At 27.6% G+C, this 21051-nt stretch overlaps 3 protein-coding genes across 5 annotated transcripts; 2 read left to right on the top strand and 1 right to left on the bottom strand.

Moving 5' to 3' along the window:
• The first annotated feature begins 505 nt into the window (after positions 1 to 505).
• Positions 506 to 4527, top strand: LOC127291453 (uncharacterized). The gene is made up of 3 exons (XM_051320604.1): positions 506 to 811; positions 1568 to 3562; positions 4058 to 4527. The coding sequence occupies exons 1-3, from the start codon at positions 769 to 771 to the stop codon at positions 4213 to 4215; spliced, it is 2196 nt and encodes a 731-aa protein (XP_051176561.1). The 5' UTR covers positions 506 to 768; the 3' UTR covers positions 4216 to 4527.
• Positions 4528 to 4656: 129 nt separating this feature from the next.
• On the bottom strand, positions 4657 to 7532 carry LOC127291455 (probable serine hydrolase). Of its 2 annotated transcripts, none has more exons than XM_051320608.1 (2): positions 7127 to 7532; positions 4657 to 5684 (listed from the first exon to the last, which is right to left on the bottom strand). In XM_051320608.1, exons 1-2 carry the CDS (start codon positions 7266 to 7268, stop codon positions 4852 to 4854), a joined length of 975 nt encoding a protein of 324 aa, XP_051176565.1. In that variant the 5' UTR covers positions 7269 to 7532; the 3' UTR covers positions 4657 to 4851. The 2 variants fall into 2 exon arrangements, with proteins under 2 accessions (XP_051176565.1, XP_051176564.1); XM_051320607.1 differs by lacking the exon at positions 4657 to 5684 and adding an exon at positions 5956 to 6867.
• Positions 7533 to 8002: 470 nt separating this feature from the next.
• Positions 8003 to 19170, top strand: LOC127291450 (repetitive organellar protein-like). 2 transcript variants are annotated; one of them, XM_051320599.1, is made up of 7 exons: positions 8003 to 8315; positions 8654 to 8772; positions 12276 to 12512; positions 12706 to 12956; positions 13054 to 13461; positions 14390 to 16403; positions 17228 to 19170. In XM_051320599.1, exons 1-7 carry the CDS (start codon positions 8237 to 8239, stop codon positions 18836 to 18838), a joined length of 4719 nt encoding a protein of 1572 aa, XP_051176556.1. In that variant the 5' UTR covers positions 8003 to 8236; the 3' UTR covers positions 18839 to 19170. The 2 variants fall into 2 exon arrangements, with proteins under 2 accessions (XP_051176556.1, XP_051176558.1); XM_051320601.1 differs by lacking the exons at positions 8003 to 8315; positions 8654 to 8772 and adding an exon at positions 10505 to 10776.
• Positions 19171 to 21051: the final 1881 nt, after the last annotated feature.

Genomic DNA, 21051 nt, shown 5'->3' with positions numbered 1-21051 from the left:
TTTATTATCCAACTTAATTTACCAATTATATTTTTCACAGAAATCTAACAATAGCTAACTCAAATTAAACTACAATTTATTTAAAAAAAGTTATATTCCTTTTATCAGGAAGAAAATTAATCTAATTTATAAAGAAGGTACAATTATAAATATTATTTTTCATTTGACTATTTAAAAATGGCCCCCAGGGTATTGATTGGACTAGATACGAGATTGCAAACAGCTGATAAATTGGCGGGAAATTGCAGTAAGTTTAAATGTTTTTTATTTATCAAATTTTTTATATCTCATATACGACAACACGTATACATATAATATGTATGAAAATACAGTGAAATGAATATGTTTTTAAACTAAAAGAAATAGGAGAATAATATAATTAAGAAGATAAATCCTCAAAGTCTAAGATAAAGTTATCTTTTTTATAGAAAGTCCACAAAGATAATGTTTTAACGGTTTTCAATATTTTGGATATTTGAATTTAATCTTATCTAGGCCCTTAAATAATTTTTTTTCTTATATTCTCTTTTTTTTCTTTTTGATAAGAAAATGTCTCTGCGTTTTATAAATTCACATACCCAACGACAATTTTAAACACTTGTTGCACCGGCGCCCGGCTAGAGGGCTGAAAGTCAGGTGGATTTTAGCATTTTTCCAAGAATATGCGTGTAATCTGTGTAAAAACCACAAAAACGATTAAATGATCTAGTATTTTTGATAAATAATAACTATTTGTGTGTTTATGGTGGTAAATAAATATAACAAAAAATGGCTAAACGTGTTCGAGAACTGAGAATTGCGACAACAGACAGTAAGTAATAGTATAAATTTAATTACCATAACCTCTAATATCGATTTTGCACCTTTTACACCTGCTATACTGATACTCTGGTTAATGAACTTCCTGAATAGGATAATTTTTTTAAAACGTATTTTTGTAACACTGTTTATTGTTATTAACACAAACTTTTGAACATTTTTTTATGTTTATCCATCTATGTTATATTTGAATAGCTTTATAATCTATATATATATATATATATGTATATATATTTAAACGTGTTTATTTAAATTCTTAATATTTACATCTAGCGTAAGAATGTAAGATTTAGTTTTGAAAATTTATTTTTGAGTTAGACTTTTTTTTAAAAAATAGGTATATTATAAGCTAAAATCTTGAGAATTATTCTAACTCGAAAAAATTGTTTTGAATATTTAACTTAATCAATTTTAAAATTGACCTTGAAAAATTTTTTTGTAAACCTGTTTTAAAACAGAAAAGAAGATAATTTTAATTATTTGATTTAAGGGTAATATTTAAAGATAATTTTAATTTTATTTATTGTTTAGAGAAAATTTTAATTATTTGTTTGAATAATTTAAAATATTTTTAATTGTTTTATTTAAATATTTGAAAATAATTGCAGTATTATATTTGATTGAATAATTGAAGATAAACTGAATTATTTAATTCCAGACGATTTTTCATAATTTTTACTTCAACAGCGCACATTGAATGTTTTTAAATGTTTTCTTTTTTTAATTAAATTAATTTTTTTTTTTACAGGCGATTCTGATCATTCGGCATGGAATAAAGCATTTCAAAATTCAACAAATCATAGTGTTAGTGTTATGGAGAATACACACTTTAGAAGCACAGAAGCAACTTATAATATGTCTACCGATGAATCAAATCTTCGACGACTAATTGAAAATGATTCATTTTTAAGGAATGCCTCTAAAAATGATACATTTCAAACAAATCACAGAGAACCGTCATTAATACTTGCGTCAGGATCTTCACAAGGATCAATTAAACACAATTTAATAGAATCAATGAATTCAATTATTTTAGAAGGTGCTATGGACTCGGATGTATCTTTTTATTCACCTAATGAAACAATGAGACATGTTAATTTAACTGGACCTTCAATTTTAAATAAAAGACTTCCATCTGATGAAGAAGAATTTATCGATTGCGAAAGTAGTTTTAATATTTCACCAATAAAATCACATCCTACAGACTCAATATTAAGTACAAAATATAAAGAATTACCCAATGTTTTATCATCGAGGAAACATTTATCAGAAAATAACAATACCATTTTCATGTCAATCAATTCACAGTCAAATTTTGAATTGAGCGACCATTCTGTAAATGATTCTTCAACATCTAATCAGTGTAATGATTTTCTACCACAAGTTAAACGTTTAACTACAATTTTAGAGGAATCAAATGCCAATAGTAATGATCAATCAAAGAGAATATCTGGCGTTAAATTACTCTCAATTGTTGATGATTTAAGAAAAGGACCATTGTCAAATTTACCCGAGAATCATAAATTCAACGAGACTGTGAAACATTTCGCTGAAATTTTAAATAAAAATTTAAGAGAAATCACCATTGATCAACTTTCATACATTCTTCATTATACTTTAAAGACTAATTATAATTATACAGATCAAGCGAGCGAGGAGGATAGTCTCTATAGTTCTACAGAAGTGTCAAGATCCCCTGAAATAAACAGTGATTTTGATAATGATGATGATGATAGTCGCAAGGAGCTGGACTCCATTATCAATGAACTGAGGCACATTTATCCGACGCCACAAAAAAAAATTGAAAATGAATCACCACCCGATTGGCCATTATCACAAAAATCCAAGGCATCTCATTCTTCTGCGGAAAAATCAGTTTTATTTTGTAGGACAAATCAAGGATTAAATTCAATGAACAGAAAAAAGGAATATTTTCCCCTACCACAATTTTCCAATGGTTGCACTTCGATTAATAAAGAAAATTTCCCTATTTCACCGACAAAAAAACAAGTTTGTTTCACGACAAAAATTCCATCGTCCACAATAAATACCAAACAATATCCAATAAAAACAAGAAAAAAGAAATACACGACAACTCCACGTTATAAAAGAAATTCACAAATTTCCCACGAAGATGATTTTGATTCAACAACTGCAAGTGATCAATCATTCCAAATTTTAGAACAAATGTGCAATATTGAAGATAATAATAATCATAAACGATCGAGATTAAGAAGAAGTATGTCTCTTACTAATATTGCTACAGAGGAATTGTCAACTTATGAAGTTAATATTAATAATCGTGGCAAAGTAAATCAAGAAGTACAAAGAATATCAAGGTACAATAATGTAAAAGTTACAATGCAAGTGCCAATGAAAAAATATCGAAAACGTAGAAGTAAATCTTTAGAACGTACAAATAATTTTACTGTTTGCGTTAATAATGTTGATCGAAATGAAAATATTGATTTACCATCAACTTCGGGAGCAATAAAAAAGAAAATAATAACAAATAAAGAAACACCAACGGATAAAATTCCAAAAATTGTTGTCACCTCGGAAAATGGTACTATTTGCAAATCGCCAATAGTTCCAAAAAAAAATCAACTCAAAACTAACACTGACAATTGTTTGTCCCTGCCATCTCGTCAAAGTCGTCGTTTATCATCAGGAGTCGATAATAGTAATCTTGCAGCAGTTTCACAAGTGAGAAAAATCTTTTCACCTGTTCAAAACAAAAAAGGTGAAAATTTATGATTCTTTATTTAAAATGTTATTCCATTTTTCTTTAGTCTAAAAATAAGTTTTAAATATTATTTTTTGACATTAAAAGAAATTTTAGAATTTAAAAAAAATTTAATTTGTAATTCAATTATAAAAACTAGAATTTTAAATTATGAAAATTAAAGAGTTTAATTTTTTATTTAAAAAATTCATTTATTTGAATTGAATTAAAGTTAATAAACTTACTTTCATGAATTATAATTTTTTTTTAAAAACTAAAACTTTTTAGAACAAAAAAAAAGAAAAACGTTAAATAATACTTTATTTTATTACTTTTTTAGTTTTACAAAAATCAATTGTATGAAATTAAGTTGAATAGATTTAATTTCATAGAATACAAATTTTTTATAAAAATAAAATAAAAAAATCGAATAAAATTTAAAAAGAATTTTCTATAAGTTTATATTGTTTAATATTATAATATTTTAAATAATTCAAAATATTTTTATTACAGCACCATCAGTTATAGCATCGAAAATAAATCGATTGTTTCAAAAAAAAACACCTGAAAAAAGTATAAGTTATAATCGAACTCCACCCTCGTCAAATGCTCGTAAAAATTTGACGAAATCACAAGGCAGTACACCGCAGAGGAAACCTTGGAAACCATGAAAAATAATTTGTTAGAATTTACGTTTTCTCTCTCTCTATATATATATATATTTACATATTAGGTCTATTTAAAAATTCTAAAGTTTATATAAATGTAAATTAATGTAGAAATTTAAGGGGTTAAAAAGAGACTTTAACAAAAAATAATTTTATCTAATCAACAATGGCAACTAACAATATTTATAGTTTAATTATCGTGTAATATTGCAACAAGTATTCTAAAAATTTTGTTATTGCATTTTTAAAATGTTACAAGAGTTTAAAGTGAAAAATTTTACTGATGTTTAAATAAAAAAAAATTCTCTATGTCGATACTAGAATGTAAGATTAAAGTATAAACAAAATAATTCTATCTTAACATTCCATCAAGTATTTTTATAAATATTTTAGATTTCTACTTTGTTGTAAAAAAGAAAAAAAAAGATTTAATTGCAATTCTCGTCAAGTTTTGAGAGTCTTAATTTGTTTGGACTCTTAAATTTATTTTTATGTTTATAAATCAATACAACTTTATTTCAAAAAAAAAGAAAAATTATTTTCCTATCAAAATGTTTATTTTTATTATAAATTATTATTATTATTATTATTATTATTATTATTATTATTATTATACTATTTTAACAAATATTTTTACAATCAACCATGAGATTCTAAAAATGGTTTTAAAGTTTCAGCCACACTGTTTGCATTTGTCAAATGCAAATGATGAGTTCCAAACATGGAAACAATTGAAAATTCTTGACAATTTGTTTTCATTATTTCAATAATATTTGATGAAAATTCATCGTCAGATGTTGTAAAACTTCGTAAAACTAAATATGGACATTTAATTAGTCTCGACATTTTTTCTAAATATTTACGTGTATAAATAACTCTCAATGGAATGTTTAATTTCACACGTGGATCCCGATTGAAAATAAATGTTTTATCTTTCATTTTTTTCGCTCCACGAATCATCATAATTTTGACGGTAGTTTCATTTAAAGAATTATTTGTACCCGTTATCCATTTTTTTATAAATTCATCTTCTTTATAACTTGGTATCGATGTATTTTTCATTTCTAAATCAACAAATTTATCAATATTTTTCGCATACTCACAATTATGTTTTGCAACATCAATTATTGGTTTATATTGCAAACTATCGAGAGCAATAACAAATTGTGTGTCCTCAGGATAAAGTGACGCATAAATAAAACTCACAAGTGCACCTGCTGAATGTCCGAGAAATTTTATTTTTTGCCATTTAAAATGTCGTTTTAATCTTTGAATTAGAAGAATTGTTGTTGTATCTTCATAGGGTATGCCTTTTGGTAGCCAACTTGAAAATCCATGACCAGGCATGTCTATCGCTAATATTGAATGATTTTTTAATAATGGAGCAAGTAAATCAAATGATCCTGCATTATCTTGCCAGCCATGAAGCGCTAAAATTGGCTGTTGATCCTGTGAAGAATTCCACAATTTGCCTGCGAAAAATAATTATTCTGGTTTTCTTGTTGAAAGAGAAATTATTACATTTATATTAAGTACTTTATTTTATTGACAAGACTTTCGGAAACATTTTCCATTTTTGTGAACATCTTTAAATTATTTAAAAAATATTAAATATGATTGTTAATACTTTAAAATCGGTTAAAATTTCAAAACCGAAGTTTTAAATATTCTTTAACAAAATGTTTAATTCAATAATTTACAAAATTAACAAAATAAATATTTGACTATTTCTACCTTAAACGTTCTTTTATAATAGTAATAATTTAATAATAATTATAAACTTGCTATAAAAAAAAATATATAATTTTCGTCTAATTCATTTATTATGTCGATCTAGAAATGGATTTATCACATCGGCTGTTCCTTCAGGATTGACCATATGTAAATGATGTGTTCCCGGTATCATATGAACGGAAAATTCTTTACAACAATTTTGCATTACGTCTATAATTTCCTGAGAGAAAATAACTTTCAACTTTGACTCGGTTCCTCTTAAGAGAATATAAGGACACTTGATAAGTTTTGCCACTTCCTTTAAATGATCTAAAGTATAACCAATATTTGATGCATTCAATCTAAGATTTGGATCACGATTAAAATAATAGGTTCCATCTTCTTTTTGTGTTGCTCCACGAATCATTAATGTTCTCGCTGCAGTTTCATTTAATGAACCAAATGTAGCTTTAATCCATCTTTCAATTGCAATTTGTTGAGTATGACATGGAGCTGGAGTATTTTTCTCTTCATAAATAAGAAATTTATCAATATCGCTTGCAACATTTTTATTGGATTGTGGAAATCTTGCTGCAGTCAATGGTGTAAATTGAAGAGCATCAATTGCAACAACAAATTCAGTCTCATCGGGATAAAAAGAAGCGTATCTAAAACTTGCAATAGCACCACCCGAATGTCCCATTAATTTCACTTTTTCCCAGCCAAAATAACGTTTTATTCTTCGAATAACGTGAATAATCATTGAATCATGATAGGGAATTCCTTTTGGCAACCAACTGGATATACCATGACCTGGTGCATCCACAGCTAAAATTGATCTATTTTTAAGAAGTGGAGCTAACATATCGAATGAACCAGCATTATCCTGCCATCCATGAAGGGCAAGAATTGGTTGTTTACATCCATAATCCCATAATTTACCTATAAAATGAAACAAAAAAATACGCAAAAACAAATCACAATATTAAAATTTTAAAAATACTTGAATTTACTTAAAATAAATAAATTTTCAATTTGAAATGTATTTTATTTATAATGAATAAATTAAATTAAATTTATTCAATTGAATAAAAATGGAAAATGTTTGCCCACAATTTAAATATGTTATATATAAAAAAAATTAATTTACAATTGTAATTTTTTATTTTAATAAGATAAAACATGACTTGACAAAATTTACCTGCAACAATACCCCATGGAACTTTGATTTGAATTTCCGTAATTTCGGGCTTGGTAATTTCTATTTTATTTTGTTGAAAATCTCTTTTAAAAATAACACTTGCATTTCTAATTCTTTTACTAATAATTCTTGAACAAATCATATTGAAAATTTTATTGTTTGTTTAAAAATAACTAAATTAAGTTTATAGGTTATGTCACGTGCGTCAAATGACAGCATGCGAAATGAACTCAAAAAAATATTATCGCCTCAATGACGCAATAACCTACATTTCTTACACTGGCATCATTATTTCTGAGTTATTTAATTTATAACTCAATATTATATAATATAATTTAAACGAAAACAAAATGTTTGAAAAATTTCAAAATAAATTTTTGACGACTATTTGAAGTCGTCTTCACATATAAAAATTTTTTTCCAATAATAGTTAATATTATTAAAAATTATTTACAATAAAATCATTTATTTTTTAAATACAAAATTAATTTGTAAAAATTATATAAATTTTTTTAGAATTTTTATTTTGTATACTTTTATTATTATTTTTTTTTTATAAAAATTTGAATTTTAGAGCCAGTATCACGTGACTAGTTTTCTACTTCTAACGCCTGACTTCAAGACAGTTTTTTTTTCTTTTCATAAAAAAAAATAATAAATAAATAGTAAAAATACATAAGTAAAAAATAAATAAAAATAAAAGATATTTAAAATATAAAAAATAAAAATGACAGAAGTCCATATTTAAAAAGGCAAAAAAAAAAAACATATCAAAACAATGTTTCTATTTTTAAATTGTCATTCTAACGATTCTAACCTAACGTGAGAAAATCTCGATATCTCGATTTAGATGAAGAAGCAGCTATCTTCAGTCGAAACGATTGGATTAATTGATAAGGTTGTGTGATACCGTTACTCTTAGAAATAAGAATGAAATTAATCATTATTCTTTATTAATAAATATATATAGTTTACGTTTGAACAGCTAAAATGTATCTTCTAGTTATAGTGCAACAATGATACAAGAATGGAAAGTTTGAAAATCAGGGAAAAATTATTCAATGAAAAGAAAATATTGTGGTTGGCCGCGCGTTGTATCGCATAGGAGGCATGGTATCCCCATTCAAGGTCCAGCATCCGGAGCGAAAACAGCGGGAAAATAATACCAAGAAAATAAGCAGAAATTCTCGTATGTTACACATATAATAATTTTACATAAAACTTTTATGTAATCATCTCTTTATTAATAATAGTCACAGAGAGTTGTAACGACTTTTGCGGACGTTATTTCATTCGTATTTGTTATCGCATATGTATATACTTTCTAATATAATATAACATATCCTCATTTATCAGTCTATACATTTCTCAATAAAATATATTGACAATCGTGAAATATCAAACTTAGATTGACCTAAAGGTTGTGAGGATAAAAATTCTTTGATTTTAATATTTAATAAAATGCGAATAATTTGATTTTAATTAAATTCATTAAAAATTATTATTAAATATTTATTATATTTACAGTGACACAATCGCAGAAGGTTCCTGCGCCAAAGTTACTAGAGAAAAAATGTTTTTACTTGGATATTAAGAACTATGCTGTTTCAGCCAAGTTAGAGGCAAAAATTAAAGAATTTGGCGGGGTGAGTATTTAATATGTTTCTAATTAAAAACAGTTTGTTAATATAAAAAAAAAACTTAAGTCTTTCTTTTTGATTGGTCAAATAATGTTTAATTTTTTGGCAATATAAAATAGTAATATAACTTTAGTTGTCATTGAAATTAATTATTGTTTAGTTACCTGGTAAATATAGTGAATTTTTTTATAGTTGTCTAAGTATTTAATTTACTAGATGGTTAATTATTTAATTCACTAGTTGACACTAAAGGCATATATAGATATTAACCTCTGCGTTAACCTTTAGAGGGACCGTGTTAAAGTTGTTTACCTTAAATGAAATGCAAATATACTTATTGAAAAAATGAAAACTTTATAAAAGAAATTACTTCCAAATCTTAACAAAAAAAAAAAAACATTAATGCATTTAAATGATAAATAATCTAAAAAGAACATAGAATTAAATTTCTGTTTCTAAAAACAAAATTACTTTAGAAAGACATTGATACTTATTCAAATAATTTATTATTATTAATTAATTTGTTTTTGTTTTCAAGGAACACATTAACTAACAAAGTTTGAATTTATAAAAAATGGAAAAATCAATATTCCCGCTTTTATTTGGTCATATCGGAAATTTTGTTTGTAATTAATTTACAGGTGTACAATTTTAATTCTTTTTCGGTTATGTATATTTAGAGTTTGAAATTTTTTTTTTTTATCAAGGCTTTATGATGGAATAAGACAAGGAATTAAAGAAGTAAAGTTCAGGGTGAATGTTCATCTTGTTGTTGATCTCTCAAAGTATATCCCGCTAAATTTAATCGCAACTATATGGTCGAAAGAAACGGCGAATGGACTATAGATTTGTGCCCAGACTCGCGTCGCTGTTGCTACGCTGTGGGGGCTCCGCCCTAAATTCCAAAGTCACGCGTACTTCCATCGTATATGTGATGTGAAAACGTTCGATACAATTGCTTTGAAAATCACCGGAAAACTGATGGACTAGCTGTCATGTCAATATATTTTCCGTGAATGCTTGACAAATTTCAAGATTATCAAAGAAAAATATCCACTCTGCCACCTTGTGAATGGTAACTGAAGCTAAGAAACACTGGATGAATCTTTTTTTTTTTTTTTTTTTTAATTCTTTTTCGTAAAGAAAAAATATTATTTTTCAAAATTAAAAAATTTTTATTTCCTACTAAAATTTCAGTATAAAATTGTCAATTTTTTTCTTAATACTTTCCAATAAAAATAATTTAACTTTTTTCCCAGAATTAAATCAAAATTGATCATATTTTCATAAATAAGATCAAGTAACAGATGTATTATTATTTTCTTTCATTTATTTAGTCTATATAAAAAAATTATTTGACAATTCTAAAATCAGAATGAGAGGAAATTTTTCCCTATGAAATTTTCATTACATATAAAGCACGTGGGAATATTTCCCGAAATTACTGTTGACAAACAAAATCAACAGACACCAAGCGCCACCTTGTTGCAATTTTGACAACTGTAATTGTCAATCTAGTGTACCGGTCTTTTTGTTTTTTTTTTTTTGGGAAAAAAAATGTTATATTATTATTATCGAAAAAGAATTTAAAAAAGAGAGGATTAATCCTTGGAAAATAATTTTCCCGCCTGTTAGATTCAATGTTTGTGTATGTGTGTATGTTTTATATCATCACAGAGAAAAGCGGTGGAATCCGAGCGCCGCCTCTAGGCTCGTAAAGCAAGCTGTTAACGGCGAATGGCCATTTTGTATGTGACAGTTTTGCGAGTTCCGTGCGTCTCGCTCTAATCCCCGTGGTTTTCTTTAAAAAAAAAATATGTTCATCAAATTACAAGTGTATTATACAAATTTCACATATTCCAGTGAAACAATGTGACATTTATAATGTCATGAAAAATAAATGAGACATTGAAATTATTTATCGCGGGTGTTGTGTAAAAGGTTTCAAGTTTCGGGAGCGCTTGACAGTAGCCTACCATTAAAGAGTCTTCACCAGTCTCGAGCAAGTGTGTAAGTTGATCGACGACAACGCCCGCTTTTTCATGCTTTTTATTATAACTATTTTCATTTATATGGAAATTTCATTGTCTCCCACAATCATGATACCACGTGTTTTTTTTTCTGAGTTATGAACAACATTTTGGAGTATCTTCAGAGTGGACATGTGTGCAAGTATAATTAGAACGCAGGGACAACAATGCGACGACCATTGTTGTGCGGCTCACAAGCAAACATCACCGTCCGACAAACATTTCAATGAATATAAATTTCTAATTTGTTTTTCAAAAGAAGTTATATTTTATTCAAATTTCATTTATTCTTATAATTCACAAACATATTTTCAAGATAGTGTCAACGTTATTTAACCTAAATTTTAAACTCCCTTTACCCGCCTGTCTCCCCTTTGGTGTTTCATTTCTTGACTAGTTTAACAGAGAAAGGGATAGCGAATTTAAAACGGAATTGTGCATGTTTTTTCTTTTTAAATACTTACTTGTGTGAATTTACATCGTGAATTATAATTTTCCTCGGTCAGATTGTTGATTTTTATCGAAGTAACTTTGATAACTGAATTTCACCAACTATTCTAAATGTATCGGTGGACTACTTTCGCCTCAACATTTGTTGCACTCATTTTAAATCAAAATATGCAACGTATTCCATTTTTCAATTTATTGAGCAATTGTCATGAAAGCTGTGAAATATCAGTTCTCACTTAAATTTCTACTGCAAAAGAAAAAAACAGTGTGTATGTGTGTCCCGTCATGATTTTGTTTTCATTCAAAGTCGTGCAATTCATTGTTTCTTTTTTAACAGTTAAATTTGTTAATGAGAAAAAAATTTTTATTTGCGAAAATAGAGGTGAAGATCTGTGCAATTGATAAGTGAGTGAAATCGATTGGTTTTTCTTTTTTCAGAGAAATCGAAAATTATTTAATAAGAATTTGTTGTGTTTTTTTTTTTTTTTTTTTGCATATTACATTTGGATCATATTCAGAAGAAAGTTTCATATTTCTGATGAAATGCATTTTTTTTTTTTTTTTGAAGAGGTGCACGAATATTTTTTTACCTTTAAAAATATAATCAGCAATAATTTATATTTTATTTCGTTTAAAAATGAAAAATTACTCATTGAAATGTGAAAAATAATTTTTTTTTGTGACAGAAATTAATTGTAATTTATCCTATTATAAAAAGATCATAGCAAAGTGTTATGCGTTATGCTTTTTAGTAAAACTAATAAAATCACTGTTTTTTTAATACAAAATAATTTAATGATTAAAAAACAATAAACAGCGCGCGAAGGTCTCGTTTTTCAAAATTTGTTAACGAATATTTGAATTTCAATATTTTTCAATTCGAATATTTGATTTTCAAGTAATAGCAATAATCGGACCTTGATTATGTATGATTGAGATTTGATTTTGGGATTGAAATAATAAGTTTTATAAAAGTACTTACTAATTTTCTTTTTTTTTTTAAATATCTTTCAATTTCGCTTGTTACAGACGATTGAAGTATTTTTAGTGCGAAACGTCGATATTGTGATTAGCGACCGAGTTGATAAGACAGGACAGACAAATTCAGATAAACGCAAATGGGGTTACGCCAGTGGAGGGAGCGGGGGGCCCCCCTCGCTGAGGAGTATAGAGGCCCCAACACCAACTCCCCCCACACCATATTTAAATGCTGATGGTCCCCTTTCAAATTCAACAAATCTACGGGTCCAAACTACCCAAAGAACAGTAAGATATCAATTTTATTCAACCTTTTTTTTCTTCTTTTATTGTATTGTTTTCTATTTTTTTATTAATAGTTTTCTACATCTTCTGGATTTTTTGTTTGTTTAATTTTTTCATAATAATTAATTATGATAATGTAATAATGAATTTTTTTTTTTTTTGCAATAATTGCTAATCAGCTTTTGTTTATGTTAAGAAATCGCGAGCGGATGCAATGTTGGAGCGTGCTCTGACACAGCCACTTCAGTGTTCCGTGGATCCACTTAAAAACGCTCAAACCTGGAATATTCCCATTTGGGCACCTGAGAAACTTCAAGCGTGGCTCGACAAAATCTACACGTCCTATAAAGATACACACATTCAACACAATAATCAATCAGTTTCATCAAAAAATTTGAATGTCAAACAATTAAAAGTACCTTACATCAAGTTTGAGTCCTATCACAGGTAAATATATTTAAAAAAAAAATTGCAAACGAAAATATTTTTAAAAAAACTTAAATTTTGCAAAATTAATTGTGTTGATTTTTTTTTTTTCTTTAAGGGAAACGAAACCTGTGTTTCTTGAATTACAATCTTGGCCGACCATCAATTTTGACGGTGAACGTGGTTCATGTCCATTTGTTTTTAAGAAGCCGCGCGCAAAGAAAGAGGCATCTGAAAGCAAAGAAACCAAGGAAAACTGGGAGGCTGCAAACGTAAATAAGGAAAAGGGCAAAGAAATGACACGTAGGCCTCGTGCCACAACTCGTGCTCGCAGGGCAGAACAACTCGTTTCTGGGTACTGCGAAATCTGCCGTTCCGAGTATCGAGACTTAACAAAACATTTACAAACAGACAAGCACTTGAGTTTCGTTCAAAATGAAGATAACTTTTTGTCCCTGGATAGACTTATCAGTACTGGCGCGAGTGTCGAAGCATTTTTAAAGCTTAATTCGTCAAACGATGTCAGGTACGTTTTAAATACATATATATATTTTTTTTATGAATTTTATTAGTTTATTAATTTATGTGAAAATTTTTGATTTTTTTTTCTTTAAGAAAAGGTTATTTTAAACAGTCAGATTCTCTATTTCTCTCAAGTTTTATTTAGCAAAATTTTCGTTTAAAAGAATTTATAATTAATTTACATAAAAAAGATCTTTTTTTAAATTAGAATTTCTAATCCCAATTTTTATTTAACTAAATTTTCATTTAAAAGAACTTTCATTTGAAATAATTTATAATTAACAAAATTATAATTCAGAATGAAAGGATCATTTTCATTTTCATTACGCTAAATAAAAATTTGTTCAATTAAAAATTCTGCTTATTAAAATACAAGCAAATTAATTACATTTAAATTCAAATAAATGAGAATTCAGCCACAAATAAAAATTCGGAGAAATAAAAATTAAGTTTTATGAATTTCTAATTGTTTAAAATATAAAAAATTGAATTGTTTTCAATGAAACACATTTTAGGGTTTAAATTATTTTTTTTATTTACTTAAAGATAGATAAATCCGTCATTTTGAAAACTTTTGTTATTAAAAAAATGCAGTTAATAAATCAGCAAAATGACGTATCTCAATACAATATATTGCATTATCATCAAAACTGCATGTAACGTAAAACAATATCATTTCACAATATGTAATGTAAAATTAAATTCCACAAATAATAAATGCACAAAAATTTTAACATATCAATTGTGAAATCGAGAAAAGTTTTGTAAGAGTCACGAGAAAAATAAAAAAAAGAATAATTGTTTAAAACGTTAAAGTTAAAATAATCAATTATAGAAATTGTTTTGACAAAAATTTTCTCAAATTTTATTAAATTTATAATTTTTCTAAGCAAACAAGAAAAAACCAACTTGACTTTTCATTTAATTTACAGAAAAGACTGCAAACTATTCCCGAATGGTGATTCGAGTCTTCACAATAAAGCTCTATCAGAGCAAGGAGACAAATCACCAAAGGAGAATCTTGACAATTTTAGTGTTGACGAGATTAAAATGGTGCAGTGCAATGGTGCGCGAAGGAATCTTAATTTAAAATTAAATTCTCCACACAATTTACGAACACGTGCCAAACACGAGAGTGGACATTTATTAAGATCAAAGGGCCGTTCATGGATTGATGATGATAAAAGTAATAATGATAAGACCTATGATAAATTTGAGGGTTTCACAATAAAAAAAAGGGCAAAAGGAACAATTTGGATTGAGGAGGATGATCCTAATGAAAAATCTGAAAATGAAAGTTTAAAGGATAATGACGAGTGCAATCCAAAAGTCTTACTCGATCATGAGTCAGATTTTAAAACAACACAACTACGCAAAAGTAATGGTCACAGTGAATCAAATAATTTTATTGGAAGGGATACTAAACGTGATATTTCAAATCAGAATAATCATCTTATAGATATCAATAATAGTAAACGAAAAAAAGACTCCAGTCCAAGGATAAATGATAATCACGAGGCAAATGAAAATGAATCGCAAAATGTAAAGAAGGAGGTGAATAAAAATTCTATCAAGGATTCATCAAATGTGAAAAATAATTCATCATCTATTAAAGATTCAATGAATGGTGAAATAGGTAAGGAGGAGAAGAAAAATGAAATTGAAATTACCTGTAATAATGATAATAATGATTATGAAGGAGAAGAAGAAGAGGAGGAAAAAGAATGTCGCGGTTTTAAGGCACAGGAGGAAAAAGATGAAAAACCAAGGAGTATAAGATTTAGCCGACGTGGTGGAAGAAGTTACAAGGGTCGTCAAAGATTGTCGGTTGAAGAAAGATTGATTGAGGATAATCGTGCTTATTATAAAGTCGAGGTACTTGGCAGTAAGTTACGATCAAGTGTTATTCCAGCTGCTTTGCCACCGCCAGTGATTGTTGAGAAAATTGTTTGCGAAGAAGAAAAAAATGATGAGGGTCCATCGAGTGAAAAACCCGTTGTTGTGCGATTTAAACGTGTACGAAAATCGGAACTTTCATTGCTCAGCGATGAAGCGGAATCATTTATGTTTGGTGAAACAAGACGAGATGATTCCAGTGAAGCGAGTGAGAATGAACAAAGTAGTGTTTTACCAAAAGACAGTGAAAGTGATCGTGAAAATACTTTGAATTCGGTGAATCTTAGTTCAATGGAAAATAGTTCAGATCTAGTGAAACAGGAAGGTGGTGTGTGCGGTGATGATTCTCAAGATTTGAGCAATGTTGGACGTTCAAAAAAAAAGAGACGTACACAAGCCGAAGCATTAATAATGGATAATGTTGATTATTATAAATTCGAAACACCTGGCAGTCGATTGAGATATCAAGCTCCACTCACCGGTATTGAAATAGGAAAAAATGAAAAGGATGAGATTCAATGTAAAGAGCATGATGTAACAGTTGACAGATTATTACCATCGAAACCATCGCCGGAAATTGAGAGAATGCAATTTTCCTTTGAGGCAATACCAAAATCTGAACCCTGGTATCAAACGTATCAACGTCAGGATGAGGGCGAGGAATATTGGCATTATTTTAGTGAATCAAATGAATCGAAACCATTTTTATTACCGTATGAGATTGAAAATTTTCATGAGACACTAATGAAAAGGTTACAAAAGATGGATGGTAGAAGGAAAAGTCGAGGACGTGGTTCGTTTGTTGGACGATCGCCAAGAAAAAGTCCAAGGTGCCATGCTTCTACATTGGCGATTATGTCAACAATTATCAGGAAACGCGAACAACAACAACAGCATACTCCAACTTTAACTGTTATTGATGAAGAAAATAATGCTGGAAAATTAGAGACAAGTTCAAAACAGGAAATCAAATCCAAGTCAGACGTTGACGAAGATCTCAAAGAAATTGCAAAAAATATTGATGAGATGCTGTCTGCGAATGATTTGCAGGTAAGAATGAAGAAAATGGACAAATTTTAAAATAATATATTGTTAATCAATCTTTTGTAATTTTTTATTTACCATTTTTTTTTTTTGGCGAATTTTTATTAAACTTAAATTTACCTGAGGCCATTCTACATTAATAAAAAATTAATTTCAACAATTTTTCTTTTTTATTTATTAATTTATTAGTTAAATATTTTTTCAAATCGTCTAATCAAATTTTTTAAAATTATAACGAAGAATAATTATAATTTGCATAATAATAATATTTATTTAATTGTTATTAAAATTACAGAAGTTAGTTATTGTTAATGATTTTAATTTTCATTTAACAGAATTTTTGTAATTAACCAAATTTTTTATTTAATCTCATTTTCATTTCATTCAAATTTTTATAGTATAAATACCTAAATTGTCATTTGACCGAATTCTCAAAATATCGAAATCTTATTTGTCATCAAAACATTTCTTTGTCCAAATAAACATGCAGTATAGAAATATTTAAGCGCGAATTTTAATATTAACCAATCACAAAGTTCTTGATATTTTCTAATTTGTTAATTTTAAAATTTACCCCGAAATGTATCTGCCAATTATTTGTTCGAGGAAATAAAAGTTCTGACAAATGAAAATTTCCTAATAGTAGATACTTACTCATATTTAAAAATATGAAAAAATTGTGTTCGTCTGACATTTGTTCCGATTATTTGTCCAATTTTTCTTTAGTCATTAAAAAAAAATTAGGTTTTAATAAAATGTGAAAATATATTTAATGTTAATTAAGATTTTTTTGTCGAATGAATAATAAGTAAATATTTCATTTTCTATAGGACGATAGCAATCCGTTTGAAGAGGATTTCCTCTCAAATGTCGAGGAAACAACCGTGGAGGAAACCCAATTACCAAAAGGTGCACCAGTGAATTTATTGGAATTACTCGAAAATTGCCACGATCTCGTGCCCTGCCTCGAAAATTCGTCATGTGCAAGTTCTGATTGTGGCGATGGTAATGGTGAATCGCCATTAAAACGTCGTAAACGAAGGAAAAATCGAACAGGCTGGCCAGGAAATAAATTACGTCGAAAATTACATAGCAAACAATTGTCAGCATTTGAAGCTGAGAAAAAATTAGAATCAACCGAACTTCCTGCATTGAAAGAAGATATTTGCGAAAGACTTGAATCATCAGTGATTGAAAATGAATATCCCGATAATAATCATCATATCATCAAATCATCCGAATTATGTTCATATGAAAATAACGAAGAAAAAAGAAATCGTTCGATAGACAGTCCCGATAGAAGAAGTCAACATTCTGAAGAATTGAAAGATAAAGAAAAATTGGAAAATCAGAGCTCTGAAGATTCTAAATCCGCAAAGTCTCTCAAGGAAAAAGAATTCTCTGATACTGAAGAATCATTGAAAAGTAATAATAGTGAAACTTGTGAAGATTCTGAGAATACTTCTAATGAAAAAGAAATATCACAACAATGCGATGAGGAATTGAAAGAAAGTGAAAAAACTTTAACAGATGAAGACGATGATGATGATGATGATGATAATTATAATGATGAAGATGATAATGAATCTTCATCGAGAGGTGATTGTCTAAATAAAAAAGAGACATTAACCGAAAAGGAGGAAATCAACAAGAGGGATTCATCATCAAAAAAGAAGGATTCTAGCTCTGATACTGTGAAAAATACAACAAGCGATTCCTCGCAACTATCCGAGAATACAGCGGGAAATGACGAGAATTTAAAAATAGGAAATAAAAAACGTCACCACCTCTCAACCTCATCATCATCCGACAGAGAAAGTCTCGCAAAGAGATTAATGAAAAATAACGTTGTTGTTGTCTCACCTCGAAAGCGTAATATGACAAAATCGATTAGACGCAATCGAAATTGTCGTCGTACGCCTGGTGGTTCGTCGTCAGAGACGCGTGTTATTAATTTTAAAACAAAATGCAAAGCACGACAAAGATCGACAATACGATCAAATAATAGTCGATCATCAGGTGGTATAAGAACAACAACGTCCTCGTCGTCAATAATTCTCGAGGACGAGAATTGTAAACAGAATAATACATTTGTAAATATTTCATCGAGAACACGTTTGAGGAGGGTGAGAGGTGGCCTCTCGTCGGAAAATGGTGACATACTCGATTGTCCACTCTCGGAACGGGTCAACTCGCCGGTCGCGACGCCAACCGATTTACAAAATAGGCGTTCGAGCATCGAGTTTCAACCCGTTGTTAGAGTGATGAAGATCGAGGATCAAGTTGATCGTGACCACAGTATTCTTTCAGTGGCCGTTGCGAGTAATCGACGATTAAGAAGTTCCGGCTCATCAAAATCAAGTAGCAGTAGTAGTCAACCACCGAAGAAACGTTTTAAAAGTGGTCGGGGACATTTTAGTCGATGGTTGAAAAGTAGTTGAGGATTTTATAAACAAAGTGTACAACCTCGGTACGATCTCGGAAACATTTAATCATCATCATCATCATCCACCTTCTTCTCCTTAAAACCCCCTCTCGACTGACTCCAATATAATATTGTTCCGGATCGTCCGCACGTGTACATTCTGTACAAAATGGTATTTGTGTATCGTTAGTATTTAATACCGCTGACACCATAGTTTTTAGTAATATACTATTATAATTTTACAGCGAGAGCAAAACTTAAACCAATTTTTGAAAAGTGATTTTTATAAAATCACTTTTTTAATTACACTTTTGATAAATAATAATTAAATATGATTTGTTGATATCATTTCACTGTCACTCAATAATTTTTGCCCACACTAAAGAAATTAATGATAAAATCCGAATGTAGTTAAACTTCACATTTTCGTACTTAAAAAAAAAAAAAAAAAAAAATTAGTTCCTTTAGTGATAATATGAACAATTTTATTTTTAACATTTTAAATTGTATTAAAAATGAATTTTGATAATGATTACAAAATTTCTTACTATGGAAAACGATTTTTAAATTTTAGGTTCTGTTGCCAAAATCGTATGTCCTATTGACAAGAAATAGTAATTTTTTATTAAAATTCAAATTTTAACAATTTAAAATGTTAAAAATTAAATTGTTTACCCTTGCACGGAAATACTTTTTGTTTTATTTTATTTAGAAATTCGAAAATAATGAGTTGGACTAATTTTTCTTTCAATTGTTTCTCCGATTCTGCTTTGAAGGCATTACAAAAGAATTTTATTTTTGTTTCTAGTAAAAATAGAAAAGTTGAAAAACTTATTAAAACTTACATCCTTTTATACTATTTAAAAAACAATTTAAGAGAAAAATTCTTTATTATTTAATTACTTTTAAGAATAAACAAAATTTACCATTTTATATAAAAATAATTCTTTTCAAAATATCAGTTTTGAAATTTACAAACAAAATTTCGTATTTTGTTTATTCTTTGAAGTAATTAAATAGTAAAAAACAATTTTCTTAATTTTTTTTTTTAATAGAAAAAATAGAGAATATAATTTCTAAAATACAATTTTTTTTTTTAATTTTCCATACTTATTATAAAAATAAAGAACATTTTGTAATGCTTTTCATTTAGTGGACAAAATCTATTCAATAACAGTGTATATAATTTTTGATATTGTCAGTTAATAATAATTAAAAAAAAAACAATAATTAAAATAGTAATTAATATTGAAAATTAATATTGATATTTCTTTTGCTACTTATTTCTAGTTGTTAAAAATGATCAATTCATAATTAACAATATACTGTAAATATTAATATTAAATAATTGAAATTATCAATATTAATAATTATAATTAACTGTCAATATTAATATTAATAATTAAAATTTTCAATTAGTAAAATACATTTCTAATCCAGTTATTGGCACACGAAAAATGTTAAATATTTGAAGAAGTTTATTTTAACATAACGTAAAACGAAAAATATTTGTTTTGTAAAAAAAAAAATGCATGCAATTAATTTATTTGTGAAAATAATTTTTCGAATTTGTTTAATAATGCTTCTGATAATTAACTGTAGTGCCAATAATTGATGCTATCACTTTAAACATTTATTATTATGTAATATTATTTATTAATATTATAATTGGTGCAATTATCTAAAAAAATTAATTATATATTAATTATTAATATTACTATAGATAATTAATATTAATTGTTTATATTGATGGCATTGGTTGTGAATATTTTTTTTTTATTTGATAATAAAAATTATTTTCTAATCGAAATGTTAAAAAAAAAAATTTGAATGATTGAATGATGATCGATTTTGCTCTCTTCTGTATAATTACAATTGATTATAATTATAGATCCTTGAGGGCGGTGTAGATTAAAATCGCCAAACTGTACATTCTTTATAGATGCGGTCTTCGCGTTCTTTCAACTCTCTCTCTCTCTCTCTCTCTCTCTCTCTCTTTTGTTTTTCTTGTATTTTTTTTTCTTTGTCGTCTTATTCTGTCATAATGACGATATCTGGGTATTCACGTGACCAATTGTTTTTTTTTTGTATTATTATTATTATTATTATTATTATTATTTATAAATTCTAATAGCTTTCTTTTTTCGAAATTTGGAAAAAATATGTTATAAATAATCTTTCTATAAAAATAATAATTAGTAACGTGATCACCTGTGTAAAAAAAAAGAA

Source organism: Leptopilina boulardi, unplaced genomic scaffold, assembly GCF_019393585.1.
Source record: "Leptopilina boulardi isolate dan_hultmark-lab unplaced genomic scaffold, ZJU_Lbou_2.1 LbouV2_137, whole genome shotgun sequence".
NCBI classification, from domain to species: Eukaryota; Metazoa; Arthropoda; class Insecta; order Hymenoptera; family Figitidae; genus Leptopilina; species Leptopilina boulardi.
Note: the sequence above shows the minus strand (reverse complement) of the source record. Positions and strands in the feature narration are given on the sequence as shown.